Consider the following 22,546-nt stretch of genomic DNA (forward strand, 5'->3'; position numbering starts at 1 on the left):
GTGTGTGTGTGTGTGTGTGTGTGTGTGTGTGTGTGTGTGTGTGTGTGGTTGGGGAGCTATGTGACAACAATCCAGGATGCTAGTATAGGAAAGACAACAGACATCTGATAGGGTCAGTGTGCTGGAGCCAGACTAGAGGTTTAGAGGGGCCAGGGCAATATTCATTAGGTAAGTTTGGGGCAGAGAAAAGCCATTTTTTCTCAGAAACAAGCCAGGTGAGTGGGTGCCCAAAATTTGGATATAAGAATGGTTTCTGTGCAATTGGTTTGGGTAGAGGAAGGGTTTCTTCATGTCCAGGACCTGTTTGTCACTCACGGGCACCACAGAGGAGTGTCACAAGCTCTGCTGGAGGTCAAAGGACTGGCCTTGATTGAGTCCCAGGTAGCTGTTGTTTGACCATCACCCATCCCACTCAATAACATGCTACATCCCTCTCCAGGAGGACGCTCGCACAGATGCGGTGGACAGTGTGGTGCGGGACATCCAAAACACTCAGTGCCTGCTCAACGTGGAGCACCTGAGCGCCAGCTGCCCCCACGTCACTCTGCAGTTTGCAGATTCCAAAGGTGATGTGGGACTGGGCCTGGTGAAGGAAGGACTGGTCATGGTGGAAGTGCGCAAGGAGAAGCAGTTCCAGAAAGTGGTATGTGATTTGGAGAGGGGCTCCATCCTGGAAACAGGCCCTTAGCACATACTCTGCGCCATCAGCAGTATCACAGATGAGGAGCTAGAGACTATACCCAGAGCCAGAGAGGAAGCAGAGAATCCACCAGCCTCCTGGTCCTGCTGGGGAAAGATAATGGATTTGGGTTTGTTGGGTTTTTTTTAAAAAAATCTAATTAAAGCACAAATTAATTGGCTGCGGGTTTGGCTGAGAATGCAGCTGCAAACTAGAGCAGAAAGTTTCCCTCTGTTTGTGCCCCAGTCCACAGGCTAGGGAGCTTTGCCAGGGGCGATGCAGAGGGTCAAAACCTGGCTCCCTCCAGTCCTTTTTGCTAACATACAGTCTTCAAGTCCTATTACCTAGGACCACCCTAGCTATGTGGTAACTATAAATGTTCCAAAAGACCCTATCACAAGGCTCCTCCAACCTACTTGGAAAGCCCCAGGACCCAGTTCACTGGGAACCCCCATTGATGAGATGGGGGTTCATCCATGAGAAGCTGGGCCTTAGGCTCATGAGATGAAGAGACTATTAGCTACCCTCTGGAGTTGACCACAGTCGATTCTCCTTGCTCTTTTCATCTGTTACCTGCTATGTGTGGATTCTGAATCATCTGCAGCACCTCCATTTGGTACCATGAGTATCTCCTAGCCTCCTGTAAGCATTAGCCATGGCCTTGTGGTAGGCCAGCCTACCTCCCAGCTGAGGCAAATATCTATGAACGTTCCAGAGAGACAGACTGATAGGGTGCTCGGCTCCATAGCTCTCAGGCTGACAAGCAGGTAGCCCCCACTTCTTCCCCACTGAGGAACACGGTATGTGGGCACCAGCTTCTCCACTTTGCATCTCTTCCCTCAGCTCATCGCTCCCCTCCCAGGCCCTTTTACCTGGCCTCATTCCCCACTGCATAGGTCCACATGATGTTTTGTTGGTGTGTAGGTCAGAGGCATTGGTTATCTTAATGTTCTCACATGAAGCTGTTTATAATGTCTCTGAAAGCTACAATTCCTTCTGCCTACTATCTATAATGAAAATTGACAAACCCTACCCCTACCTTGTAGAACTTATATTCCAGCATGAGACACTGAACAAAAGTTAAATAAAATGTCACAAGGTGTTAACTGTGGTAGAAGGGGGAAATAGAAGTCTAGTCCAGAGGATCAGAAGCAGAATGCATGCTTTTAAATGGGGGTCATTGTACTTGGCATCAAGAAGGTAGTATTTTATTAGAGAGTTGAGGGGTGGAATAAATCCCAAGTGGGACATGAAGGGACGAGACCTGTGAGCACACGGATTAGCCAGTGCAGGGTTGAGCGATCCCAGAGAGCACCGTGACTGTCCATCCTCCACTTTGCTCTAAGTGCACAGGTCCTCTGGGGGCTGCTGGCCTGCAGCAGCATTTTTTGGTTACTCATTCAAGAACACCTCCATCTTACCCGCTTCCTATCTTCTTATGTCCCTCAGATCACAGAATACCTGAATGCCCAGGAATCAGCCAAGAGTGCCAGGGTGAGTTCTTGACTGGGGAGTCCTGGAGGTGTTGAGTTTGAGAGGCACAGCCTTGTGGCTTCCATTGGGTCACACATCGTGAAGAGCCATGTTCTGTCTTCCTCTCTTACAGCTGAACCTGTGGCGCTATGGAGACTTCCGAGCCGATGATGCTGATGAGTTTGGATACAGTCGCTAAGGAGAACCGGCCTGGCCCCCAGCACTGCTGATGCCAGACCTTCTCCCTCTGCCAGGAAGCTGTTTTCAACTCCAGACCTGGTCGGGGCAGTATAGATTGGGTCCAGCTTGCTTCAGTGTACAGAAACCTCCTCTGTCGTGGGTAGCATTGGAGCTGGGGTGGAGAGCCCGAGGGTTGTTGGGGGCAGCCCTCACCTCACAGTGGTACTGCCGTCCAGTCTCTCCCAGATGATTTTGTATTTTTATCTGGGGGGGGGGCTGTTTTTTTTAAATTGTCTTCAAATCAAGAAAGAACCATGAAAGACTTTGTGTTAGTGAAGGGTATAATCGTGACACAGAGGCGGCAGCTATCAGCTGGTACCCACCTCTCCCCCAGACCACCCTTCTTCCCAAGCTCTGTCCAAGTGTTGATTATGTGACTTCTGATACGTCTGTTCTCAAATTCCAGTGTGTCGATATCTGCCCCCTTACCAGCCTGTTCTGTATTTAAAGCTTTTGAGACCCAATAAAATAGTACCTGCTGTCTGCAGCTCCCCTTACTGTTATGGTAGAGCCTGAACACTGGGTTCTTGGCCCCAGCCAGCCAGGAGGAAGCCTAACAACAACACCCCCCCCTCCCCCCGAAAGCAAGGCTGCTCATAGAGTTCTAGTTAGCACTGAGGCCTGGTAAGTACCACCACAGCCATCCTGCAGTGGAGCAGACATCTTCGACTCACTGAATGTGACTGTTGTCCAAGGTCTCTGCTTCAGAGTTAGCATGGCCTGCAGTGTTCAGCAAGGACCCCAGAGGAATTCCAGGGAGGACTCTCCCAGTTCCCACTGTGGGCTCACACTGGATTACCAATAAGCTGGACCTGGTAGTTCAAGGTATACCCCAACTTCAGGAGACTGAGGCAGGAAAATCATTAATTTAAAGCCAGCCTAGACTACATTATGTTTAAGGTCAGCTTGAGCAACTTAGACTTGTCCTGTCTCCAAAAAAAAAGTTTAAAAATGATCAGGCCTATACCTTAATGGTACAGTTGCTTGCCTAACATGCATGAAGGCCCTAGGTTCAATCCCCAACACCATTATTTAGATATAGATGTAGATAGGTAGATTGGATGGATGGATGGATGGATGGATGGATGGATGGATGGATGGATGGGTGCATGTGGAGAATAAAGCTGAAATAGCAGGCGTCTCTGAGAGGCTACCCCAGATCTAGTGAAGAAGGCCTATTGTTCTTGCTCTGGAAGACCTGTTGTCATAAGCTAGCTCTTATTCTAATAAGTGTTCTCAGAATCTTTAAGGGTGAGCCATGGAGAACCATTTGTAGTCCATAACTGGGTGCTGGGAACAGCCTGGAGCAGCCATGTGTTGGCAGTGAAAGGCCCATCACTTGCAGGTAATTCTGAGGGGTGGGCAAAGACAAAGAACCTGGACAGGCTCCCCATCTCATGCATGTGGCTGTGCCCTTCCTACACACACACACTCTGAGAAAATCCCATGGCTTGACTCTGCCTCTCTGACCCACGACGATGCTCCAAAGCTGCCTCAGCCTTAGTGTGAGGCACCAGTGCAAACAGGCTGGCTTTCCAGACAAGCAGACATCCTATCCAAACACTGGGCAGCCTTCACATGAGCTTCTGCTCAGGACACATCTTTAGACAGAGGGATATTCCTCTTGGTCTCGGGTGCCTACGTAGGATGAGAGGCAAAAATGGTAAGAACCACGTAGGACGGGCTGGAGAGGTGTCTCAGCAGTTAAAAGCATGTACTGCTCTTGAAGAGGATCTGAGTTCAGTTCCCAGCACTCAGGCGAGACAGCTCAAGGCCATCTGTAAACTCCGGCTCTAGGAGGTTCTGGCATCTCTAGCTTCCAAGGGCACCTGCACTGTCGTGGCCATACCCACACACAGACACATACACGTAATTTTTAAAAACCATAAATCCATCTTTGAGCTTGGTGGTGGTGATACAAACCTTTAATTCCCAGCACTCTGGAGGCAGAGGCAGGCGACTCTTGAGTTCAAGGCCAGCCTGGCCTACAAGTGCCAGGACAGCCAGGGCTACACAGAGAAACCCTGTCTCAAAAAAACAATAATAGTACGTCTTTGGAAATGAGAAGCAAGGGAAATGGTTGGGGAGAAGCAGAGAATCGGTCCAGGAACCCCGTGCTTGCCTTTCTCTCTTGAGCCCCTCAGGGCTGCTCAGAACAAGGACTGTGCTCCTCATCTCAGACCCTCTGTAGACAAGGGAACTGCATCCCAGGACTCTTTGCAACCTTTGAGGTTGTCTGCCAAATCCTCAGAGTGATGATGACTTAGGTGACCCTGTCACTCCCCAGTAGACTGCTAGTACCATGGCTCCACTTTGCTTGGTCCATAGAGAAGAGATTGAATGCCCAGCTCATTTCTTTACCCTCTACAGTGCTCCCAGTAAGGCCTCAAGGCAGGCTGCTGTGCATTCACAACGAGCGCAATCGGCAGAGGGGCAAGATGCCAACCAACTCTTTGTTAAAAGGGTCTGAAATCATCTCCCCGTTGTAACCGTTGCCTTGGTTACATCTGCACCCAAGGATAAGCCTTCCATAGTTTTCCAGATGAGATTATGCCAGAGCCTTCCCACTTACTTCCTTTCTCTTCCAAGGCTAGTTTAGACAGAGGTCAGGGCAGTCACCAGGTAGGCAGCCTCTGCTGTAGGCTCCAGCCTGCTGCACCTCTCTCTGCCATGTCTGTTGAGCTACTGAGGAGTCCTGTGTTAAGGGTACAGATGAAGGAGACACTCATGTGCGAATGTGTTAGCGTCTTCTTGTCTTCATCCATGCTGGTCCTGCATCAGCACTTGCAAGCAAGCCCCAGAATGCCCAGGCTTCTAGACTTGCTCCTGGGTTTGGAACCACGAATTATGTCCCTTCCCTGTGGTTTTTCAGGCTTGCCCCCAATTGTTCATCCCCTTCTTGCCTCTGCTAGGCAGATTAATACCCAGAAAGCACTTAGCACAGCATTGGGTGCAGCAAAGTGTCGGGGCTATTTTGAGGTCCTTCAGGGCCTGTAGGCTAGGCAAGGAGGCAGCCAGTGCTGTATAAGAAGAAAACCCAGTAATGTCCTGCAGTTTCAAGGGTCTAAGCCCCTGGCTCAAGTGGCTAGAGAAACATCCCAGAGGAAGAAGAGAAAGTTGGTCTGACAGATAAAGAAGGGTTTGCTCATCTCTGACTTTGTCCTGGGAATTCCTAGAACTCTGGGGTTTGAGGACTGACGGGGAGATTCTGATACTTGAAGCCCCTTCTCAGTGACATCATCTTCCTCTCTGTTGCACACAGGGCCAGCAGAGAAGGGAGGCAGTGGAAGGAAGGCCTCACCAGCTGCCTCCCTTTATTTATTGGCTTGATTATTTCTACATCCTGGGGAGAGTTAGTCAAATGGACCCCTTTTCTTGCATTAGCCCATGTTGGGAAGCATCAGGGAGGGGCCAGAGTGCTGGAGCCTCAAGAGTGGTTATTGATGTCCTAATTACAAGAGGATGCTAATTTAATTTGAACCTAATTACAGTGCACTACCCTGGGTGGCATGTGTTTTAATAATTAACGTCCTTCAGATGCGTGGGAGTGTAATAATATTTACACTAGGTTGGCCAGCAGCCTGGGGAGGCGGGCTGGGGGCCCATACACCACCCTCTACCCGGCAGCTTGGCTGCTGGCAGGTGGGGAAGATGGCATAGCAGTCTTGGTCCCCCTTTGTCTTGTCATCCTTCCCAGGGGATATGCTTGGGTCTCATTTCCAGCCACTTCCTTGACCCAGCAGGCTGCCTCACTCAGCAGGGCGCCATGCTGGACCTCTGAAATCCATCAGACTTGAGCTCCAGCCATACTCAGCCTCCTCCACCTCCCAAACCACACCTGCAAGGGTGCTGTTTCTGCCTTCCCTGCCTACCTGGGCAGTCCCCAGGGGAGGGCTTGTGTAAACAGATGCACCTTAGGAGGATGGAAGGAGAGCTACTTGGTATTGGTCCTTCCCTGATTTGCAGGTATATAGGTTCAGAAAAGTTTACCAGGGGCATAGCTCAACACATGAACAGAACTACACAAACTGCACTACACTCGGCCCAATAGACACAGACCATCAGCAGCTCCTTTCCAGTCAGCCACAGGCGACCCCTCTCTGACCTCTGTCCCGATGGAGGTCTTTACCTCTTTTGTGCTTTGCCCTTTCAGCTTCGCCTGGTTGTGTGTTTTATTTAGGGGACTCCCGCTGTACAGATTCCTGTGTGCTTACTTCTTCAACAAGGTGGCATGAGCATCACGGTTTACATTCTCCTTTGAGTTCTCTGAATACACCACCATGAATGGTTACGGAGAAGGCAGAGCTCAGCAGTCTGCTGGAGCCACAGCCACACCAGTCCCTAAAGGAGAAAGCGCAACATTAGCACACTTCATAAAAACGGGGAGCAGGACAGTTCGACAGCCCACCCAAACCCAGAGCAATGTGATTACCAGCCTGATACTGGCAACCAGCCTTCTAGAACATTCAGAGGTGGGAAAAAGACCTATCAGCACATCTAGAAGCCAAGCAGAATCAGGGGTCAGCGCTCAGTGCAGAGCTCAGCTGGACAATGCTCACCTAGCATGAAGAGAGGGCTGACTCAAACCCCAGCACTGCAAAAGGGAGGGGGGGGGAGGTGCATGAGAGAACATGGGTGTCTACTGAAAAATCTCCCAGGGCAGTTTCCTCTCAAAGCATGGCTGGCAGACCCACTCTATCAGAATCACTTGGGGTGCTCATTAAAATACAGCTGCCAAAAATAGTGTCAGGACTATATTGGGAATGGGGTGGCACAAGGGAGCTAAGTCCTCATCTATCAGAGCAGGAAGACAGTGGTAGTGTTTGAAGTCAATAAAACAAGAGCTGGCATATTATTTAACAATAAGATGGTAACCCCCAGAAGATCAAAAACAGATGATTAAAACTGGTTGCCTGTAGATAGCACTACAGGGGGTGGGCAGCACTATTGAATTTTTTTTAACCATAGGCAAGTGCTTCTGATGCTCTTTTTTTTTTTTTTAGATTCATTATCATATAAATATTGTACTGATCCATTTCACTCTGGCCTGCTGCCCCAAGCTGTGTGGAGTTGGGGCCTGGGAATCTACTTTTAACATGTTTCCTCTGTGGTTCTGATGAGTTCTCAAGTTCAAGCATTAGCTGTCACTGTCCAGAGTCATTTCATAAGATGAGAAAAGAGACAAAGTGACTTACCCAAGGTCACCCAGCTTATTAATGGCAGGCCCAGGAATAGAAAGTAGCTCTCCTGGCCCCAGGCCTGTGATTTTTTTCCCTTCATCATGGCTCTCACCTTGGTAGATGTCCATCTCGGCACGCTTGACCCCCAGGGACTTGCAGGGTGAGCTAGGGTCCTGGCTCAGGTGGGAAAGCCAGAGTGCCCTTGGTCATATACAAAGGAGGAAGTTCTTCCTGCTGCAGACCCAGAGTCCTCAAACAATCCATAGCATGTTCACAGCACCTGCAGCCTGTGTGGAGCCATCATGGAAATCAGCACATGTAAAACTATACAGCTGCTTTCACTGCCAGCCAGTAGCAAAGTCTTGGCGGGTTTCTCCCTGAAAGTGGGAATGAGCCTACCTATTCATTTAGCATCTCTCGTGCTGCCAGTTGCAGGAAGGTTCTGTTCTGAGGGTTGCAGACCAAAATGGTCCCTATCGTTATGGAACTTATGAGTGGAGCAGACGTGGGAAGGCTGATATAGTAGGTGGGTGAGCAAGCACTAGCTCAAAGTCACACTGTATGCCCCAGAAGTTCCTTCACCAAGAGGCAGGCAAGAATGAGCATTACAGCCATGGCCATGTGGCACCATGGCATCATGCCTTAAAACGTTAAGGCAGATCTCAGAAGACTTCTATCTCACTTAGCACCATTATTCAAAGAAAAAGGTGGTGTGTTGCTTAGACACGTGATGTCCCAGTTAGGATGTCTTTGGAATTAAAGTAAATACTTAAAAGTGCATGTGTTTGGACCAAGACTGTGAGACCACTTTTGAGTAAACTGGAGCATATAGAGACCCACTCATGGATAATAAACTGAAGAAAGCAGAAGAGAAAGACGGATACTGGGAAGACCAAATACAAATCATGCATGTATATGCTACATGGGAGCTCAAAGGAAAGGGGACTTCCTGGGAAATGGGGGTAGAGGAGCATAGGGAAGGGGACCTGAGCTGGTGGTACCTGATGAAGTACAGGCCTGACAAAGCTCTGTCCTTGGAGAAGGTTGCCCACAGCCCAGTGGCTACAAAGCTCATCAACTGGCAAAGCCTCGCCTATAGGGAGAAGACAGCTTCCCGCTCCCTTCTCAGGTTGGAGTGTAATTCCAGGTTTACAGATCTTAAGTCTATTTCTTGTGGGTTTCAACAAATCCTACACTTCTGCAGCTACTGGGCTGGTCAAGCTATATAAAGTACACCCCAGTAACTCCCTGCCAATATTTTCAACCTCTGTCACAATCAAATGTTGGCGACCCAATCTTTTAAGAGAGAGTCCTAGAGGATCGAGGGGCCCTGATACTCTGGAGACCTTTGCCAGATCCACTAACCTTGGGTCTAGAATTTACAGTGGGTAAGGTGGGATCCTTAGAGCCTCACCAAGCTATCACTGGACCCTGGTCAAGGCTGTCAGGACACAAGGGTCCTGAGGCCTGCCGGGGGGGCTGGCTGGTAGTGCAGATCTATCATCCACTCTCCGTGAAGTCATTATTTGGGCCCTTGGGCAGTGACTGTGCCAGGAAGTGGGTACTATTGATGCAAATCAGTGAGCAAGTGATCTCAATCTGTACATGCCATCTGATTTGCTGGGATCTAGCAAACAGGCCAGCTATCTCAGCCCTTGACCCTCGGCCAGCCACATAGATGTAGGCCAGATGAATGTGGCCCAGGGACTGATACTGTCTAGTCGGCATTTCCTATTCTTAGTTGTGGGGAAGAAGAATTCAAAGTTATGGTTAATATAAATGGTACATGTGTTTGGCTTTGCTGTGTGTTCATTCGCTGAGCTCCTCTGTGGTCAAGAGTGTCTCACTGTAGAGGCAGCTACACTGCAGGAGCCTGAGTCAGCCTCCTCTCAGGCTGCCTTCTCTCCAGCCTGTACTACAGCAAGTGGTCAAAGAATTTGAGTTTCAAAGAATGTCTTACTGAGCCTTGGGCTGGGACCAGAGACTGCTATGGATAGATGTCACCCAGAATACGTGTGTTCGCACTCGTTGAGAACTTGCAAATGAGGTCTGCCACAAGGAGCTTTGTGACACGGTGCTCGAGGACATTGCTTTAATGACTGTGTCCTGCATGCCACATGCTAGCTGAGGACCCTTAACCCGTTTAATCAGCCTCCCCGAGGCTATTTGCTCACCCGTAAGAAGCTGAAGACGAAATTGTTAGGGATGGGCCACATGGCTCAGCAGGTAAGTGTGCTTGCTCGCCACCAAGCCTGGCAACCTGAATTCCATCTCCAGGACCCATATGGTGTAAGGAGAGAACAGACTCCTACAAGCTATCTGACAAATGGGTGTGCACACACACACACACACACACACACACACACATACACTTTTAAATAATTCTTGGGATTCACAAAGAGTTTGGTGAGACATGTGTAAGGCCCTTTGCACAGGAACCAGCACAGATCAAGGACAGAGAACAATGCAGCCTCCCTTATACCCAAGTGACCAGCTCCTGGCTTTGTACCCCGGGAGAGAGAGTGGTAAAGCAGCCCTGAACTATTCAGTGAGAGGAACTAGTGATGTCATGAAATCCAAACTCATGGGAGCAGACCTGCTCCACTGTGTGACCAAAGCCAGATAGGATTCAGGGTGTCAGGAAAGAGGATCCTGGGGTCACTTGGCTAAACCACTGAGACTTCTGGCTGATCTGGAACTAAGGTAAGCCAGTCCCTGAATACCGAGCATTTGTCAAACACCAAGCAGTTTAGGTGCTGAAGGAAAAGCGGAGTTTTTGCTAGCATGCACCATACTCTGGCAAAAAGAGACACTGACCAGTCAGAACCTGCCCATGGACCTAAAGTCTGGACCCAGGAGGCAAAGGGACAAGTTACTGTTGGGCTGGTGTGTCTTGAGCTGCCTTTCTGATGGTATCCCTGATCATCTGGAGCCCTCACAGATGCATGTGTCCCTCCCAAGAAAGCCCTACCTCAGCCAGCATGAGAATTCAATGCACATGTGAATACACACAAAGGCTTCATTGGCTGTGAAAGGAACTTGTCTCCAAGGCCAGGGACAAGGACAGCAAATAAAAGGGACCCACATGACCATTACCCTTTCTCACACTCTGGGTAGACATCAATAATTAATGTCAGCTATCATTGTGGCATGGCCTTACAGTTGTGTAAAGGATGTCTTCCAGGCACAAACTGAGTTACCATGCCAGGCAGAAGTGTTGACACCCATGTAAGGCACCTTTTGCCCTTCTGTGTTCATTCCCCAAAGCTCTGGGGGCTGAGAGACACCACAGTGCATGATAGTTGGAAGTATTGCTCTTTAACAGGACAACAGACACAAAGAGGTCAGCACCTAGGTGAGGGTATATACGGGGCTTGAGAAGAGATTGGGTGTGAACATAAAAAGTTACATGGAGGCCTGTATTGAACTACATATGTGAATTTGACCTTTAGAGAGACCTGTGTGCAAAGGTGAGCCCTGCTGCACTCACCACCCAGCCTTGAACAGCTGGGGAAAGGTTGTTTATGAGGCCCTCCCTGGGTGCAGCAGCGCACGTCCACAATAGGCAGGTTGGTGGGAGTGGGAGCCGTGGGTATCCTTAGGCTCTAGCCTGACTGCCTTGTCTCATGTGCGCTGATCTGTGGAGGGCAGCTCCCAGGAGGGAGTCCCGAGGCAAAGATCACAAACAGTGCCATGTCTGATCAATTGATAGTTGTTCCCCGGGGTTCTGTGAGAAAGGACTGGAAGGTCATGCCACAAAGTCAGCTGTCATCAATTATTGATGTCCACCCAGAGTGTGGGAAAGGGACAGTCATGTGGGTCCCATATATTTGCTGTCCTTGGCTTTGTGCATTCATGGACAGACGGTTCAGGATTCTGTCAAAAATATCGTTATCCTGGGCAGGAGAATATGAGGTAGGTAAGGGCACTGACCCTCTGACTCCATACAAAACAAATGCTGTGGCACCTATGGCCACCCATATACATAGAAATAAATGTAACGGCGATTTTTATTTTAAAGACTAGAAACCACACAGCATCCTGACAGCAGACATGGGCTTATGAAACAGAGGGCTGGGAACCTCAGAGCTGCCCAATTCAGGGAGCTCTTACCCTGCTGTCATGTTGCATTTGCCAGGAACGGGTCGGTAAACATGGGCTAAGCACTTCTGCTGTACTGGGCACAGAACCGCAGCTGAGTCCGTCATGGCTTCTCCACTGTCAACTGATGTCATTGGTAGGCTATCAATAATCCAGAAGATATTTTCTTGGGGGAAGATTCTAAGGACAAGGACAGGAAGTCCCTAGAAATGAAAACAATGAAGGTCCTGAACAGAGAGGTAACTGAGTTCTTCAAGCATCAGGGATTTTCTGAAGACCACTCTTCCATTTTGTCTCATGGAGCAGGCCATTCCAGGCAGCAGACTAGAACAGCCTCCCATAGTGGGTTAGCCTATGAGTCACTGGAGGGAGGGGACTTGTTAAAATACAGGCTCTGATTCAGAAAGGATGCCGCAAGACTAAGGATCCTCCATTTCGGGGGGGAGGGGGTTAGGGATGTGCTTTGTTTTAAGACACGGTCTTACTGTGTAGCCCTGGTTGGCCTGAAGCTGCCAATGTAGACCAGGTTGACCTCAAATTCACAGAGACCCACCTCTGCCGGAGTGCTGAGATGAAGGGCCTGGCACATCTCTAACAGATGCAGAGGGTGCTTGGGGCCCCAGACCCACGATGAGGAGTTGTTGCCTTCCTTCTAGTCTCCCAGCAGATCAGAAACTAAGAGCAGAAGTAGGTTAAGTAGAAGAGTCTGGGGAGTCAGAAAAGACCTGAGTTTGGAGGCTGAGAACAAAGAAAACTCCCTACATGGAACCAGAAATCTCCGTGTAAGGACCAGACCCTGGCCTGGCTTTGCAAGATAACCTCACCTAGGAAAGGACCCGGCTGCTTAGGAACCAGGGACAGCACAGTGGTGGCAGAGCTACATTCTAGTCTAAGCTCAATGGATTACAAACCTTCAGATGACTGTGATGGCAGTGACAGCTAAAGTCTCTGTACCGAACTAAACACTTAACAGCAGCTCCTACAAGGGAAGACTTTTTGCCCATTTCACAAATATTCTACAAGATGAGCCATCTATGTGCATGCATCCCTGTCACCAGAACAGTGTCCCAGTGTCCATCAGCAAGTATTAAGCAAGAGATTTACAAATAAGTGAATGAGTGATTAGTCCAGGCAGATCCAGAGAGAAGAAGCAAGGTGCCCCCGATATGATGCCACCCTCCTGACCTCCACACCAGAGCCAGGCAGGAACTAGATCTGCACCAGGTGGCCCGGAAGCCTGTAGCCAGGCTTTACCTGTTGGGATAGCTCTTTCAAACCTGTGCTGGTCCAGGTTGATGCTTTCCCAAAGCTTTCTGGGAAATCTTAGGTTTATCTGCTGCAGAACCTAGCAAAATTTAGGGCTAACTAACCAGATAGCTGTATCCATGGGGCTCTTCCCTGTGTGGTGCTCTGTGCCAAACACATCACATGCCTGTACCCCACCGCTGCCCTGCTGTGGTGTTAGAGGGTATATAATCTGGCCCAAGGTCGATTCTGAGCCAGAGAACCACGCCCTTGCTCAGGAGACAGCGCCCCCTAGAGGTCCAGGCGAGGCAATGGGATGACCAGAGCGCGGGCAATGCATACCTAGCTTGTTTGTATCAAACCACCAAGCTGGGAGTCGTGAACGGAACTTCTTCCAAAGACACCCGCTGCTGGATTGTAAGTAACGAGGAGATAACAACCGTCTGGAAGAGGGTGTCTCTATGAAGTTAACATCCCCACAACCCAATCCCAACCAAGGTCCCATTTTACAGATGGACAAAACAGGGAAGTGACTTGGCCAAAATCGTGGGACAGTTAGCGTCATGGCGGGACTAGAATCCTGTCCCTTCCTCCCTCCGTGTGTCCCTGTCTACAGGAGCTTGTTCTCAGTACCCAGGGGTAACCACCGGGGACCAAGTTTTGGTCCAGAGAGGCCTCACAGCCTTGGCTAGCTGTGCGCCCCCAGGGATCTGGCGATCACCTTGGACCACTGAGCTATGTGTACACACACACACACACACACACACACACACACACACACACGCCACTCCTTCCCCCAGGGGGTGTTGTAGCTCCTGGCCCTCCACCACCTCCAGATCTCTTGCTGTGTGGCCCAACAGCTCTGAGCCATGAACTTTTGGTTCTTGCTCCTCTTTAACAATGGCAGGTTATACACAGCAAGGTTGAGGAGCCCGTGCCTCCAGGATTCTGACTCAGGACAGTCTGAAGTCCAAACTGCAGCAGCAGCAGCCAGATGAAAGCTGATAGTACATCTGGGGCAGGCAGGTTGCTATAGCGAAGGCGGCAGACTCGGACACCCCGTCTCTATATTCATGTTGTTTCGTCTCTGGAAACTTCTACTGACTCTTCTTTCACATTTCCCCTATTACCTGGTCCTAAGAACTGGGATGCAGCCCAGATTGCCCCTTCAGTTAGTCTACACTGCACACAACCCTTTACAATTGGCAGATAGACTGACATAACTCAGCAAGTGGCCCTCAAAGCAAGGTTCCCAGGTAGCAAACATCGAATTCCGGGTCCACTCCCGATCGGCTAAAAGAAAAACCCTAAGGAGCAGAGCAGAACGCTAATGTTTGAGGGCTACTGATCTACACATTCCTTCAGGTATTCACTGGTCCACTCCAAACTGTCAGTAGAGGAGGGGCACCCAAGCACCACCCTGGTCGCTTTGGGTTAGCACACAGAGGTACTCCAAGCTGGTTCAGTGCAGTCTTGGCATCAGGAACCATAGAGTAGGCCTCAGATGCAGACTAGAAGGGCTCTCAGAATGAAAAGAAGCTGCCTGGTTTTGCCTCCTGCTTACCCTTAGTTCCCACCCTCAAAACTGGGAGGACAGGGAAGCATCCCTTCTTGGTCCTCACAAGAGGACACTTTCTGGAAGTCCAGGAGTAGAGGAGGATGTGGGGACGGGGTAGAGGGGCGTGGGTGTGAGTATGGATGAAGTCCTGAGTGAATTATATTGTTGACATGAGCACAGCACTTTCAAGAACCGCAATGCCTCAGACCCATGGAAATGGCAAAGGCTTCCCCAAGTGAGACTCAGATGACAAAGCCTCCTCTGATCCAAGTGTATTTGTTGACTAAAGATTGATCTTTAGTTAAAACCAGTGAGTGTACCAACTGTCAATCACAATTTCCTTCTCTCAGACGTTTTCAACCTGAAACTATTCCCCTACAGAGACCTCCCACCCAAACTAGCTAACCCCTCCTGGTGCCGAGTTCCTGGAGTTTGCTAATATGTGCCCTCCATCAGAGTGAGCCCAGCCTACCTCGTCCCAGCTCTCCATGTGTGTGTCTGTTGTTTCTTCATTCCTGAGTTTCCCCAGCCAAGTTTCCAGGACAGACCCATGCAGGACAGAATGCCAGGGGCAGCCAGGGTCTTTTGGAGACTTCCATTTTGCAGCAGAGCAGTAACCAAACAGAAGCGTAACCGCAGGGCAGGGCTTTTGACAAGGGAGGTCACACATCCGGGTCTCCCTAGTAGAGCTTGTGTAGGCTTCTCCTTTGGAAAGAACCCAGACAAAGAAAAGACCAAAGTTCTGGCAGAGAAGCTTTTCTGGGTTATGTGGTCCTCATAGAATGAGGACGGCCAGCGTCATCAGCCAGATGGGTCAGGTCAGTGTGGGTTCAGGACTATAGACCAGAGCCCAGCTTTCCTTGGCTGCATTCAGGCAGGCAAAGGCCAAGGAGATGGGGCTGTAATGCACCCTACAGGGCAGTTTCCATGGGGAGGAAACAGAGACCCTTTCCATTCCTGCCCCCCCAGGGCTTCAGATGAATATGAAATGGAAGCCTCAACGCCCCCACCCCCCACCCCCAGACTGTGGCATCATGAGGAACCTGGTTTTGTTTGATGGCATCCTGGTTGCCCTAAAACCCTGCCTGTCATAAAGTGATAGCTGAAATTTATGTTTTAGCCTTGCTCTGATCTTAGGCAGAATATCTCACCATAAATTGGCATGCCATGGCAAACAATTAAAAGAGAAAAATAAACTTCAGCGCAATCTCGGGGTGCTTGGAAATGAGGAATTACAAGGTGGTGGCATGAAAAAATTATATAAAAATCTATTTTTACATCACAATAATGTGCTTTTATACGGGTAGTAATTTCTGGATGTGCAATAAAGTGGCTTTTACATCAGGCAAAATCAGAGTTTATAGGCAATCGGTGCTTTTATCTGGGAAAATATAACTCACCCTTCTTCATGCTATTCATCTTGCAGGCAGCAGGCCTCATCTTCCCCAGCACCAACATTACTGTGAAAATAATTATGCAATTAAAGTGTCAGACCTCTGGCCCCCCAGGATCCCTGCACTACATCTTCCAGCATCTGTCATTGGCTCCTTCCGAAAGTGGGACAAGCTATGGGTCCAGACAGGTCAGGGAGAGGCAACTGTTCACTACTGGTGGGCTCAGGAAAAACACTGCAGGACCAGCAGGCACTCTATGAGCGTTCGTTCCGAGAGTCTGCTTTGGGTCAGACACTGGGAGAGGAACTGGGCGCTCAAACCTGGCTTAGAGGCAGGCAACTCTCTGTGAGTTCAAAGCCAGCCTGGTCTACAGAGTAAGTTCCAGGAAAGTTGGGCTACACAGAGAAACCTTATATCCAACAACAATCACAACCACAACAACAACAACAACTGAACAAACCAGAGCTGACAATCCTGTAACCACCATGATACAGGCACCACCTTTGGCAGAAGAAATCAGAGATTTGAATAGACCAAAATGAGGCTAAGGCAGAGTGGGTCATGACACTGACCAAAGGCCACTTTGGGGTCTGGAGACACATGAAGATAAGTGTCTCTCAGGGGGGAAGCTGCCTCTGGGTATTGTTTGACTGGAGATTGGAGGGAGGAGCTAGACCTATCCTCAAATATCACCCAGACTGGCCTGTCATTTCATGTACTCTGTTGACACTCTTAGCCAAAATGCCAAGAAGTGATTGTACATTGCTTTAAATATCTAGCACTGTGTCACCAGCCAGGTCCCCATGGGAAGCAGGTCACACAGTGCCTTCAGTGAAAGAATGTGCACAATGATGAGTGGGCAGGGTTTAGAGAAATCAAAAACGGATGTTGCAGAGTGACAAGAGAGAGGCACTGATGCCAGGAGAGAGAGAGAGAGAGAGAGAGAGAAAGAGAGAGAGAGAGAGAGAGAGAGAGAGAGAGAGAGAGAGAGAGAGAGAGAGAGACAGGTCAGAGATAAATCCTCACTTCAATCTCCTCCTGTCTCAGGGTCTTCTTCTAGTCCCCCTTTTAGTCCCCAGTGCTGTCCCTCAATGGCCTCAACCAATCAGAAGGCCAAGTGTGCCTCCTACACAGGTTAGCCTGGAGGGTCATGAGAGTAGGACTTACCAAGTGGAGCAGGCCTGAGCAGGGGTAGCAGGGAGAGCAGGGAGGAGCAAGAAGAGCAGGAGATTCAGATGGAGTGGGAGGAGCAGGTGGAGGAGCTAGAGGAGGAGGAATAGGAGGATCAGATGGAGTGGGAGGAACAGGTGGAGGAAGAGCAGGAGGAGGAGGAGGAGGAGCAGGAGGATCAGATGGAGTGGGAGGAACAGGAGGAGGAGAAGAAAGAAGAGCAGGAGGAGGGGGAGCAGGAGGGGCAGATGGAGTGGGAGGAGCAGGAGGAGGAGGAGTGGGTGCAATAGAGTGTGCAAACAGAAGAAAGTCGGCATAGCCATGGATTTAAGGCAGTCTTTGGAGAATTCATTTATCAAGCCGCCTTCATAGGCTTTCTCTTCTCATATCATTGGCTCACCAGAACTTAACCTCAGGATCAACATTAACAATCCAATGGGACATCATGTTTCCCGACTAGGGAGCCTGAATGACAGTGTGGAAAAGAATCCTGAAGGTAGTTATTGAGGTTTGTGTGCAATATGTCCTCTCCAGACTCACATGTCTGAACACTTGCCACTCAGCAGGTGACAGAGTCTGTAGAGCCTTCTAGACTTGATGCTTAACTGTGCCCCCAAGGGTTGAGAGTTGCTGACTCTGCCTCAGGCCTGCTGATACAATGTAACAACAACAACAAGGACTCCACACTAGTTACAACCTGCCACCATGCATTTCCCTCCACAATAGGCTGTGCCCCTAAACCCGAGACAAATAAATCATTCCTCTCTCAAGTTATTCCTCTTGAGGATTTTATTACAGAGACAAGAAAAGTAAAAATTGCAGTATTATAGGAGGGGTGTTGACCAAAGTGACCATTCTAGAATGGAAGTAGCTATGCAGAAGACAATAAAAGCCAGGCCCTCTCTGTGGCCCAGATATTTCTGCTTCTGGCAAGTGCTTCGAAGGAACCCCCATGAATAGTTTCATAAGGGTCTGAGGGCATCTGTGGCACTGTTTCTTGCAGTGAGGGATGAGGGGCTCGTGCCTAGGAAATTAGTCAGGATGTCGTGCAAACCATAACAGCCTCTGCACTGTGGGAGGGAAATTGCTCTTCAGAGTTCTGGAAGAGTTAAAGGCAATGCTGAGCAGCAAGAGAAAGAGATCTGTAATTCTGAACGAGTCAAGTAGATTAAAAAAAAAAACACACTCCATTTTGCAAGCATCCTTACAAACCCCAAACACTTCAAGAGCAGTTGGCTTTAAGAGAGGGAACTGAGAATGGTGGCTCATGCCTGTGCATGCCTGTATTCTCAGCACTGAGGAGGCCGTGGCAGGAGAAAGAATCACAAGTTCAAGGCCAGCCTGGGCTACATAGGAAGTTTGAGGTTAACCTGGACTGTATGAGACCTGTCTAACAACAACAAAAATCCACCAGGGAGAAGAACAGGAGAAGAATGGCAGTGGACCAAGACAAGTACTGGGCTCACAGCAAAGCTTCACTCCACAAGACCTTGTAAAGGATGTCACTGTCCTTTAGCCTGTAAAAGACACAGCAGTGGGTAGATCCTGCAGTATGTGCAGTGTGACCTAGACCTGTCTGAAATGCTGGTCCATGGCGACTTGTTCTCATGCATATGTGTGTTCACTGGGTGGGGGTATGATGTGTGCACACACCTGAGTACTCTGGGGATTCGAGCAACACACAGGAGATGAGGTTCAGAGCCCTGATAAATGTCATAGTTTTAACTCACGGACTGGAAAGATGGCTCAGTGGTTAAGAGCACTGACTGCTCTTCTAGAGGTCCCGAGTTCGATTCCCAGCAACCACATGGTGGCTCTCAACCATCTGTGATGGAATCTGAGGTCCACTTCTGGAATGCAGGTGAACGTGCAGAGGGAGTACTCATACACACTAAATAAATAAATAACCTCTTAAAAAGAGATGTAGCTCACTGTGTTGAGAATCCCCCACCAACACCAATGCCTCTCTTCTGATTCCAAAGTCCTTTCTGCTTGAAAATAAAAATGTGCGCCCAGCAGCCCCTGTGTGGTTGGTTGGCTGTCTCAACAGTTTTCCTCATTAACTCCCAGGCGGGTTTGTGTTTGTTTGTCTGGCAGATTAGCTCCTATCACCTGGAAAACTGAGAAAATCAAGCCTAAAGGGGTGAACTCCCGCTGCTAGATCCGGATAAGAGCAAGACAGAGAAGAGGGAATCCCAGGGATACTGGTACAAAGTAGGGAGGGGCCAGGCTCCCCAGTGAAGGACTTCAGGATATATGGTCCAGCTGGTGAGGGGGCCCAAAGGACAAATAGGTGAGTTTGCCAGGGGATGCTGGGGTCCCCGAGGCATCAGCCCGCCTCCTTGCCCAAATCAGGCAGGATGGTGGGGGCGGGGAGGGTGGGGTAGGGCAGGGAAGGGTGGGATGGGGCGGGGCTACAGCACCTGAGAGGGTTCCAGGCCTCTTCCTGACTGAGTCTTGGTTTATTGTCCTCTTTCTCTACCCAGACGGCATACATTCTGTAGGACTCTGATTGATTTAACCCTATGTTTTTCACATTTCTACATATCTTCTCTTTCCCTTGACTGAGGGAGGAGACAGGCTTGACGGCACCCTTTACCTCATGCTCGTGGCTCAGGTGATGAGCACATTTCCCATTTATATCAAGATAGCTAGTGAGCATCTCAGGAGAGAAACTGCTTTCTGGTAGCAGTTCTTTCTAGAAACCTAATGCCCTCTGACTTCATGCCCTCTGACCTCATGCCCCTGTCACACACCACACTAGGGAAGAGAACCTAGAAGCATGTCCATAAGGACTTGGCTATGGCAGATTGAATATAGTCCTCTAAAAACACGCCTAAGTCCGACTGGAGCCTGGAACCCTCATCTCATGTATGTCTGGAAGCACTCTAGCACTGACCTGTATCCTCGGCCCTGGAAACAGGGGCCTTACAGTTAAGTCCGGGCTTGGCTTAAGCCATTTGAGCTGTTGGAACAGCAATGCCATATTCCAGATGACCTATACATAATAGAAATTTATTGCTCATATGTCTACAGGTTGGAAAGGCAAGATAAATGTGGTGCTTGGTGAAGGCCACTCTCTGCTCCATGGGAGGTCTCCTCTTTCTGCATTCTCACATGATGGAGGGGCAAGGGCACCCTCTGGGGTCTTATAAGAGTTCTCCCTTCTTCCTAATCACCCCTTAAAGACCCTTCCAAAACCTTCCAATGCTTTCTATAACAGTATATTGGGGATTAGACTTCCACATACAAATAAGGGGCCAGGATATGGCGGACAACATAAACAGTCAGGAACTGAGCTCACACAGACAACAGCCAAGGAATGCCTGCAGTCACCAGAAGCTAGAAGAAGCAAGGAATGTTCCTCCAGTGGTTTCCCTAAGGGAGCAATGACCCTACTCTTTTTGTAGAAAAGAGAAATTTCCTGGGCACGAAGGGCTGAGCCTCTAACTACACTCAGCCAGGGCCAATGTGGCTCTAAAAGCTTCTTGCCTCCAGATGCTGGCCTTCCTTTTGAAGCACCTCTACAGGAGCCTAAAGTACAGAGCAGTGTGGAGATGCTGGAGGACCCGAGGTCCTCGGCAGGAATCACCCTGATGCTGTCTTCTTGGCTGCGTCCTAGAGTCACTTCCAGCTGCCTCTTGAGCTACATCGAGGGCGGTGCCAAGCCCATCCGCCCGCTTCAGGTGGTTTCATGCCCCATAAGATAGTCGATCAAAAATAACACGCGTAGCAGCCTGCCTGGGGCCTAACGCTACAGTGGGCAGCTGCTGAGGTGGCTGCCGAGAAAATAAACTAATTCCCAGCCCTGGTGGGGGAGAAATAACAGCATCAGCCATGAGCGCAAGCAGAGCCCTTGGTCTGCAGAGCCCCAGCCAATAAAGAGCTAAAAATAAGCAGGCCGTCTGCAGCCGCGCCTTCCTTTCCTCACCGCTGGCCACATCACTTGGCATACTGGGAGAGCTTCATGTCCAGGCAGGTGTCTGTCTGCTCTGCTCGATGGCCTTGCCTCTGTCGTGGCCAAAGTGGCCTGTGCTGAGAGGCACAGGCTGGAAGGTGGGAGAAGAAAAACGATTGGGTGGTCCCTCTGGCTCCCAGGAGCTGCTGGTGAGGCCTGACTTGGCCATGTAGCCCCAGGCTACTTCCTGTCTGCCGTGAGTACTGTCACTGGTGAAGGACTAGAAATTACTGTGTTGGAGCTGGGCTCTTGGAGCCTATCTGTCTTCACCGGAGGAACCAAACAACCCCACCTGGACTGGGTCTGTTTGACAGTGGCCTGTGGCCCACAGAGGGCAGATTCTATCACAGGCCTCTGGCTCTTGACAGAGCCTGTGGTGGTATCCAGCAGGCAAGATGTGTAGCCTTGAAATAAACGTAAGGAAGATGTGGTGGTACATGCCTATAACACCAGCACTTGGAAGATAGACTTAAAGGGGATCAAGGTCATCCTTGGCTACACTGATAGTTCAAGGTCAGCCTGGACTGCCTGAAACACTTCATTTAAAAATAAATAAATAAATAAATAAATAAATAAATAAATAAATAAATAAATAAAACAATCCATCAAAGCAAAAAGAACTAGTTAAAAAAAAATCAAAGTGCTAAGTTATCTAACTTAGTACACCCTGCAAGACGCCCACAGAAGTTAAATTCTTAGAGTCTTAAATTAGTGGTATTAAAAAGTAGAAGAGGGCAGAAGACCTGGAGGGATGGCTCAGTAGTTAAGAGTACTGATTGCTCTTCCAGAGGTCCTGAGTTCAATTCCCAGCAACCACATGGTGGCTCACAACCATCTGTAATGGGGTCTGATGCCCTCTTCTGGGTGCATGAAGACAGAGCACTTATAAACATACATACATACATACATACATACATACATACATACATACATACGTATATTGTGGATCCCGGCACTCCCACTGATACAGTTCAAGAGGGCAGTGGGAGCAGAGAGTCGACAGGGCTTTCAGAAGCCCTGTGAGTGTGTAAGATGAATAAACCACCCTGGGACCCACAGTCAGTAGGCAGGTCAACTTTACTTAGGGTGATTTAAGGCTTATAAAGTTTTGGGGAACTGAGGGTAGAGACATCCAGGATGAACAAAGGCTGGGGGGCTTAGAGTACCATTTACATGGGGAAGCGTTTCAGGAATCTCAGGTGCTGGCTGAACAGGTTTTGTCAGGAGAAAGGAAATTCATCCTATAAACTAATTGAGGATACATGATGTTTCTCAGGGAGAGGCAAGAGCTGGGGCTTAGAATTCCCTCAGACAAGGCCAGAGAAGGAGAAAATCCCCTAATGAAAGGGAGTCTCCCAAATTGCACTGAGCCTGGAGGCTATTGGTAACTTTGACCTTAATTCACAGAGTTTTCACACAGTGAATAAACAGACAAATAAATAAATTCTTTTTTTTTTTTTTTTGACTGGAAGAGGGCCTGGAGAGATGGCTCTGCAGTCAAAAGCACTTGCTGCCCTTGTAGAGGACCCAGGTTCAGTTCCCAGCACC

At 49.3% G+C, this 22,546-nt stretch overlaps 1 protein-coding gene across 1 annotated transcript in view; it reads left to right on the forward strand.

The window, feature by feature from the left end:
• Window positions 1-2,879, forward strand: part of Snd1 (staphylococcal nuclease and tudor domain containing 1) — a 400,943-nt gene extending 398,064 nt beyond the window's left edge. The window contains exons 22-24 of the mRNA XM_028762568.1: window positions 440-643; window positions 2,129-2,173; window positions 2,286-2,879. Coding sequence (XP_028618401.1) covers window positions 440-643; window positions 2,129-2,173; window positions 2,286-2,351 — 315 coding nt within the window. The 3' untranslated portion in view covers window positions 2,352-2,879. The remainder of the gene's footprint in view (window positions 1-439; window positions 644-2,128; window positions 2,174-2,285) is intronic.
• Window positions 2,880-22,546: the final 19,667 nt, after the last annotated feature.

Source organism: Grammomys surdaster, unplaced genomic scaffold (assembly GCF_004785775.1).
Source record: "Grammomys surdaster isolate TR1022 unplaced genomic scaffold, NIH_TR_1.0 134, whole genome shotgun sequence".
Lineage (NCBI taxonomy): Eukaryota > Metazoa > Chordata > Mammalia > Rodentia > Muridae > Grammomys > Grammomys surdaster.